This window comes from Taurulus bubalis (assembly GCF_910589615.1).
Source record: "Taurulus bubalis genome assembly, chromosome: 11".
Taxonomy (NCBI): Eukaryota; Metazoa; Chordata; class Actinopteri; order Perciformes; family Cottidae; genus Taurulus; species Taurulus bubalis.
The window spans coordinates 4197434-4206233 of record NC_136599.1 but is presented as its reverse complement, the minus strand read 5'-3'; the positions used below and the strand labels follow the sequence as shown (position 1 = coordinate 4206233).

At 46.5% G+C, this 8800-nt stretch overlaps 1 protein-coding gene across 1 annotated transcript; it reads right to left on the bottom strand.

Annotated features, from left to right (window-relative positions):
- Positions 1-237: 237 nt before the first annotated feature.
- slc17a9b (solute carrier family 17 member 9b) lies at positions 238-8243 on the bottom strand (the record flags this gene model as incomplete). The annotated part of the gene is made up of 13 exons (XM_079225647.1): positions 238-417; positions 742-771; positions 877-932; positions 1442-1557; positions 1676-1710; positions 1806-1893; positions 2837-2933; positions 3845-3941; positions 4028-4158; positions 5362-5461; positions 6128-6267; positions 6685-6882; positions 8107-8243. 13 exons carry the CDS (start codon positions 8241-8243, stop codon positions 239-241), a joined length of 1404 nt encoding a protein of 467 aa, XP_079081773.1. The 3' UTR covers position 238.
- Between the last annotated feature and the right edge of the window lie 557 nt (positions 8244-8800).

Here is an 8800-nt window from a genome sequence, read left to right as displayed (position 1 = left end):
ACGAGCGTAAACAGCCGTTTAATTAAAAGGCCGAGCTAACAGTGTTCTTCCCTGGAGGAGGAGGAGGAGAATTGGGCGCTGGTTGTCGTGGAAACGGCGTTATCGGCCTCACGATGTCAACGAAACCCGGAAGAAGCTCCGAGTACAAGACTCCGCTACGTCTTTACACAGCAAACGGACGCTTTCCTCCGATATCTACGCTCCGAATATCGCAACGTAGCGATACCGAGACCCGGCTCTAGATGCGGATGTCGTGGTGCCGCGCTTTGCTCGGCTCGATGTCGACCCGGCGCGCCTCGGCGAAGGCCAGGAAGGTGCAGAGGCCCAGCAGGTTGACGGCGCTGATGAGGGCGAACACGGACGCCCAGGAGCCGGTGGTCTCGATGAGGTAACCCGAGAAGTACACCAGTAGGACCCCTGTACCGGGAACACACAATAATACAGATATTCAAACAAAGCACATAAATGTCTTCCGTGTGATTGTTCGGGGTTTCGTTCCGGCCCATTACGCATCCCTCAACTGTCCTCCTCCGCTCTCTGTATTATTCATCTGACACAAACTCCATTATGCTCCCTTGATGAAATATGCATGCGCACATAGGAGCCGGCGTGACGGACTGACAGGAGACGCGTCGGCTCAAAAGTTTGGACTTTCAGCGAAGCGGGATGAATCACTCGGTGTGATGTAGCGACTGCTGGTGAAAGATTCATCACAGGTATTTTGCTGCCGGTGGAACTCACCTGAGAACGCGCCGCATGTGTTCATGACACCTGGAGAAGAGATGCAGACGTGTCACTTTCACATTCCTTTGATCTTCTTAATACAACATTTGTGGAAATGTTTTTGTTTTTTTTCACCCTTTTCTTTTTACTTACCGAATAAAGATCCGGCACAGGAAGGAGCGAGATCCTGAACATTTACAGACACACCGCTGGAAAGGAAAGACATGCCGTAGTAAGCCATGTTTCTTCAGCCATTCAACATGCTAAACTGACTAACACATTTATTAAAATACATATAAAAAAAGAATTACAAAATAAAATAAATAAATAAAACAAATAAATGAAATAAGAAGAGAAAATAAATGTCTGTGTTCAGAGAAAGGTATAGTGTTGCAGTACATTCTGAAGCTCAGACAACAACAAAAAGGACTCTATTGTATTTCAAGACCACAACTGTGAGAACATCACTTATTTTCCCGTGCATTGTGGGATATATATTTGTTAGGTAGGGAGATAGGTAGGTAGGTAGGTAGGTAGGGAGATAGGGAGATAGGGAGATAGGTAGGTACATTATTCATCCCCAAGGGGACATTTGTTTTGTTGTAGTAGCAGCAGCAGCATACAGACACAAACATAAAAATAACAGGGATGATCGATGCTCAATATATACAGCAAGACTCAATATGTACAAAGAAACAGCAGAGTGTAGGTGTGGTACCTGTGGCTGAAGGTGGTGAAGCCCATGGTGGCCGACACGAAGGCCACGGCCCAGGGGAAGGAGTTGCTGCCACACAGCAGCAGGGTGAACACGCTGGACACGCCCATGGAGAAGAACTACCACAGGGGATGAACGCACACAAAGAGAAACAAAACACAGCGTTAATAATTCATTATGTACACGAGGGCTTTCACAGAGATAACAGAATAACAAGTCGTCAGTCACGTATTTTACCTGCATCAGCTTCCTCACTGAGGCTGTGTCGTAGCCTGTGGGGATCAGGAGAGAGAGAAACCAGGAAGCTCCGTTATTCAGCTGCTTTAACGTTTAATAAAAACTGATATCTGCTCATCGGCCGCCCCACCTTGACTGATGAGGTGGTCAGAGAGGCAGCCACTGAACAGGGAGGAGGGGATGGCCACCAGCCAGGGGATGACGTTGAACACCCAGCCCTGGAGGGAAGACACGTTGAACCAGAGAGAACTTTGAGCAGAAAGTGTGTGTGTGTGTGTGTCTTTGATGGTTTGATCCAGTGAAAAACTCTTAGTCCATCGCGTAGACCAGTGGTTATCAACCACTGTGCCGTGAGAGATCTTCAGGTGTGCCGTGGGAAAATTTAAAATGTCACTTAATATTATTTAGTTGCCGCTAATCATTTTCTATTGTTGAGCATCTGAGCCTGCAATATAGTGGCTGGCCTAGTAATTAAATAATATTCCATGCCAGTAGGTATCGCAATAATTACCTACCACACCTTGAATAAGGAAGGTAGCGTCGTAGTAGCCTTTAGTAGCACTTACTGATAGCACTTTGTAGTTTAACTTTATTGAAGAAATTGTACAACTCATGGTTGAATGCACTTATTGTGAGTCGCTTTGGATAAAAGCGTCAGCTAAATGAAATGTAATATATGCTGTGTTATGCTACAATGTGACATTTTGTAACTTTTTTGGTTGTTGGTGTGCCGCAGGTTTTTTTTTTTAAATTGTATAAAATGTGCCGCGGCTCAAAAAAGGTTAAAAACACTGCCGTAGACCATTGGTTCTCAAATGGGGGTACTTGAAGGCACCCCAAGGGGTACTTGAGATTTTAAAATATATATGTATTTAATATTAGCATAAATTAAATTAATAAATATTCAACAAGAAGTGCTTGAACTGAATTGTTAATATTCTTTATTCTTGTGTCCACAGGAGTACACAACTGAAAAAAGGTCGAGAACCACTAATGTAGCCGCTCATGGTTTCCAGACAACGTATCTCAGTGATCTATTGACCTTTCACGCAGCACCACCGTCAGGTCCACATTACTGCCCGTTAGCGAACAGGCTAAAGTGAAGCGCTGCGTGTAGCTCGGGGTCACGTGTGCGATCCGGAGGGAGGCCTGCATGGGTACCTTGGCCTCGGGGAAAGTGTCTTTAAAGAACGTCGGCAGCCATGACAGAAGGGTGAAGAAGGTGCTGGCCGCGCAGAGGTGCGTCACGATCACGGCGCTGTCAGGGAGGAGGAGAGCGACACATGAGGAGCGGTCGATGTAAACATGCTGGAGGTTGACCGAAGGTCGCTCCGTGTTGTTGACCAAGGCAATGACTCATTTCTTTCTTGTGCCGTGTTTCACGTCTAAATGATGTGTGTGTTTGAGGGGAGACACCCAGAGGATAAAACACTGTTTTTCATGCACTGGTCAATTTAGATGTTGGGCTTTTATGCTTTTGGAACGTCTTCTATCAGAATAGTGGAAGGAGAACATCCAAAATACACATTCAGGTGTTTATTTTACTACTTTGTCTGTTTGCGTTCGTAAAGAAATCACAATTACACAATGCCTCATTTGCATATTTAAACATAACATGTCATAAAACGTGTTACACAATAACTCCTCCTCTTAAAGTCAGTGGTGAAGTTTTATGGTGATATCTATGAGGTCATGTTCAGGATGTGTGTAATGTAACTAAACATCTCTTTAAAAGGACGTTTTCTCTCCATGAGTTTGTTCTCAGACTGATACAAAAATAATAGTATGAAATAGAATAGTATTTATTTATTTAAATTATTTTGTACCTAATTCACCTGTAGTGTCTCCCCTTAAAGGAAAGTAGCATGTGATTGCATAAAGAATACTTAACACATGTGAATGTGGTTATAATGATGAACACACACACACACACATACATGAAAATACTTGTATGTCATATTGTGCATTCTCATCAATAAAGTAAAAAACAAAAAAAAGTGGTAATAATAATGTAATAACATGAACAGACAGAAGAGGCATCCAGAGGCTTTCTATTGTAAAAGCTGGATATTAGTCTCCAGAAAGTTCTATCACAGATATATTTGATACATTTCTTCCTCTTAAATTACTTCATAAATTCTACATACACTTCCTTCATCTTTCTCTCACCAGACTGCAGGTTGCTTGAGGAGCCTTAACCAGTGTCTTTTGGACAGCGTGGGCTGGGACCCCCCGCTTCCCAGTGACTCCAGCGTGATGATGGGCCCTGCAGACGCACAGGAGCACAACAGGTGAGCACAACCACACCCACACAAACCAGCAGCGGTCGGACTCCTCTGAAGCTGCCCTTGCCTTCTCCTTTAAGCAGATACTTCCACATGCAGTAGGCCCACAGGACCGAGAGGAGACCCGACACGTAGAAGACGCTGTGCCAGCCGTACAGGTCCAGCATGAGGGAGCCGGCTCCTCCGATCACCAGCGTGCTGGGAAGAGAGGAAGGTCACAAGAGACAAGGTCAAACAAACACACCTTGGTTTCTACACTGGGAAGAACTTTGAAATGGCCTTCAGGACAATGCATCCTACATCTGCATATGTGCAGAGACTGTATGCAAGAGGGGGCCTCACCCATTGGTTTGTGGACGGACATGTTGAAGCCCAAAGTTTGGCATTTTGTTTTTTTTTGCAACCAGAAGCGCCACGAGTGGGCAGAGCTAAGTACAACCTGACGCTGAAGAAGACATTTTGAAGCGACCAAAACAATGTTACAGTTAACTTTGATGAACAAGTGAAGGCAACTCCCAGACCGGACAACACCGTGGAAGCAACCTGTCAATCACCTTGTAGCCCCGCCCCTAAATCATCCCCTGCTTTATGGTCTGTTTGACTCTAAATGACCATAATTTACTAAATGAACATCATGCTGTATTGAAGAAGACTTGAAACTAGAGATTGAGACATAAACTCATGTTTACAATGTTTACTGAGGGAATACATCAAGAGAAGTAGAGTCATTTATATAGACTTCTATACAACCAGAGGAGTCGCCCCCTGGTGGTCAGGAGAGAGAATGCAGCTTTAACACATGAAGCAGAGACTTCTATACAACCAGAGGAGTCGCCCACTGGTGGTCAGGAGAGAGAATGCAGCTTTAACACATGAAGCATATACTTCTATACAACCAGAGGAGTCGCCCCCTGGTGGTCAGGAGAGAGAATGCAGCTTTAACACATGAAGCATATACTTCTATACAATCAGAGGAGTCGCCCCCTGGTGGTCAGGAGAGAGAATGCAGCTTTAACACATGAAGCATATACTTCTATACAACCAGAGGAGTGGGCCCCTGGTGGTCAGGAGAGAGAATGCAGCTTTAACACATGAAGCATATACTTCTATACAACCAGAGGAGTGGGCCCCTGGTGGTCAGGAGAGAGAATGCAGCTTTAACACATGAAGCTTATACTTCTATACAACCAGAGGAGTATACCCTGGTGGTCAGGAGAGAGAATGCAGCTTTAACACAGGATGGAACCCCGGTGGTAGTGGAAGGGGAGGAGAATGCAGTCTGAAATAGGTGGCCAGAGGCCGGCTTATACCCGGAGTCTACATCCGGGGAGTCAAGACTAGATCACAGCTTTCAAACCCTCTTTGCAACCGTGATTTCCACACATCCCCCCGATGACTCACCCCAGGTAGGAGCCGCTACTCACGGTGCTCATGAGGAAGCCTCGCTCGCTCTCCACCACCTTCTGAGAGCACAGGCTCGCCAGAGAAGGGTAGTGAACCCCTAAAAAGCAGGACACACAAAAACATAATGACTTTAACGTTAATAATAATAGTAGAATACAAAACACACGTCTGAGGGGTTGATGTGGACCGCTGTGAGGTGTTGAGAAACACCCTGCTTTGTTTTGTAACAAGATCCTTCAGTCTAGATAGAGATAGCAGACGCGCCCGATTCACCACACCCATGCTTGGTTTTAAGCACTGCTCTCGTGAAAGATAAACAAAGAGGTAGTAAAGACGGCAAACATTACATTTAGCTGACGCTTTTATCCAAAGCGACTTACATGTTTGCTCTTTACACCGCAGACACCGCAACGGGGAGCAATTAGGGGTTAAGTGTCTTGCTCAAGGGCACAACGACGGGGCACAAACCACCAACCCTCTGATTGAAGGATGGGCATGCTAACCACTTAGCCACAGTCGCCCCCACATGTACAAACATGTTGTACTCTGCATACTAGTCAACAACAGAGGTCGATCCACGTCACAGGGTTGCTCAATAAATGGATGCATCAAATAAACATACCTAAAAATGTACTTTAAGAGAAAAACAATCACTCAGACTCTCAGCACTCAAACGAATATGACTTTAAAATGTGTTTATTTTATGTTGTTGTCTGCCTTTTAACTTTTTTCCCCAACACTGGCAACAAAGTGTCCATCTCACCTTGCAGCAAGCCCATGAGGAAGCGGGCCAGCGTCATGGAGAAGATGGGCTGGGAGCAGAAGTGGGCCAGGATGGGGGTGAAGGCCGTCATCGAGCCCCAGGCGGCTGCAGACAGCAGGAGGACCTTCTCGCCTCCGACCCTGCGGGACACGGACACGGGCGGTGTTAGAGCTTTAACTTCTCTCGGGGACGTCCGAAACTCTGGAGAAAAACTGCTTTATGAGATCTATACTGAGAGATGCATCTTCAGGAATCCTTTTAAACTGTTGCGCAACAATTTAACTCTCCTCTGTTCATTATTGCCTTCGAGAGCTCACAACATAATCGCGCATAAGGGAAAACATTCACTGCATTATCTGTCTCCTCTGAACAAACACAAATGGGCCCGATTGCGTCACCATGCAAATAATACCCGACGAGCAGGAAGCTGAAAGGAGGGGCGACAATCAAATACCAGAGTCACAGTCGGCATTCATAACACACCTGCGTGGACACAAGAGACTACTGTTTTTACTCTGGCCAACGCTACGTCACAACGGGACTATTGTTTCCCCCACCGGTCGCTGACGTAGCCCCCGAAGACTTGAGTGAAGCAGTAGCCCCAGAAGAAGCTGCCCAGCACCATGCCGGACTCCCTCTTGGTCCAGCTGAACTGCTCCGCCATGCTGACGGCGCAGATGGGCATCGCCACGCGGGCGCAGTAGAGGAGGCAGGTCCCGAGCAGCAGCACCACCGTCCAGACCCTCGCCACCGGCCTGTAGGGGGGAGAGAACAGGCTGAACGGGACGCCTGGAGAACACACCTTTGACAAATAGGACAACACATGAAAGGAGATGTCGATAAGCACATTCAACAAGAGGCAGAGTGGCTTCTGAACCCTCAGATATGAAGCCGCTCGCTAAACTCATAAAGGGTTATTCAGCTTGTCCTCATTTTGGTTCCTGGTAGAACATTTAGAACAAGTTCTGTTTGAAACTCTTTCAGAGGGTTCTACCTACAACACAACATATTGTACTAGTCTGTGAGATGATTCTACGGATAATTGGAGTAATGGTTCCACTCAGAACCCTCCCTGAGGTTCTATCCAGAACATGTCCACCTTCGAAGCGTGCTAACAATAATAACCCACCCAGGGGGCTCTATTGAGAACCCTTTCATATTCCAAAGGGGTTTATATAGAACCTAACCAAGGGGAAGGGGGTGGGGGGGGGGTTCTAACCAGAACCCTTTTGTATTCCAAGAATGTCATCTAAAACCCGTCCAGAGGGTTCTACCCAGAACCTTTTCATATTCTAAAGGTTTAATCTAGAACCTAACCAGGCGGTTCTACAGAGAACCATATTATATTCCAAAAGTTTAATCTAGAACCTAACCAGGGGGTTCTACAGAGAACCCGTTCATATTCCCAGGGTTTTTGGGGATGTGTGAGGTCAGATTGTGTCTGTTTCCTTTTAACGCCTAAATAACTCTCTTCTAAAAGAGGTTCTTTGGATAAATTGGGTTCTGAATCTTGCAAAAGAACCTGATGATAAACCCCTTTTCTTCAAATCAGGTTATTCAGAAGCGAATGGCCCTTTGAGGAGGAACCCGGATGGAACCCTAACTTCTCAAAGTGTACCCTCATCAGGGTTGAGTTGAGGAGTTATGCAATAGCATGGTGTCGACACTACATCATGATAATGATGGTATTGCATGACGTATCTCTGCACTAAGGAAGCGCCGCTGCGGCTACTTCCTCTCACGTCGTGGCACCTTCATCCCCGCGTGATACGTGTCATGTTGAGCCCCGCGACGCGCAGCTAAAGGGACTTTACACGGAGAGCCGACCACGTTACACAATGTCAATATTCACGAGGCGGTGTGGAACAAAGAGTTGCTCAAAAGTATCCTCATTAAAGTCCCATAATCACTCTCACGTGTGACGTTCACGTCCACCGGGAAGAAACAGCAACGCTCGGTATTAAGGTGAAACGCGTTACCTGGACCAGTGGTTGTTGTGGCGTTCAGGCCACTTCTTCTGACTCCCGGGAGCTCCCGCCTTGTCGGACGGTTGGCTTTCCTTGTGACACACCAAATCTGGAGAATATTTCTTGCCATATTTTGGAATAACTGCCATTCAACGCGAGTTAACAGCAGCTCCTCTCTCTCTTTCTTTCTCTCCTCCCACTGTTTTACTTTCTCTTTCCGGTCGATCAAGTCAGTAAAAGTATGCGAACAAACAAACATTAAACCTTCTCATTGTAAGTGTGCATATCTTTACATTAAAAAAAACAACTATAATGCATAACAAGCAGCGCCACTGGACTGAACGCAGGCGGTGATGAAGATCACGGAACTGAGCCGAGGAGGAGGAGGGAGCGTGTGTTTTCTCCCCAGACGCCTCAGGAGGAGGAATCCACGTGTCAGTTTCTCTCTCTCTCTCTCCCTCCCTCTCTCTCTCTCGCAGTTCTTCTCGTGATCGGTAGGGTTAATGATCTCCTAAACCGGCCTCTGTCACTGCCACCCCCCCAAAATAATGTGAAAAACATCCGCCGGAGGAGACGCTCTCTCCAGTCATGACAGGGCAAATACACACAGACACACAATGCAACATTGTCGCATCGTTTGAGCACCAGGATGTGCCGCTCCCCCACCTGACCGGTCCTTTCCGGATGGAGACATACGCAGTGGCCC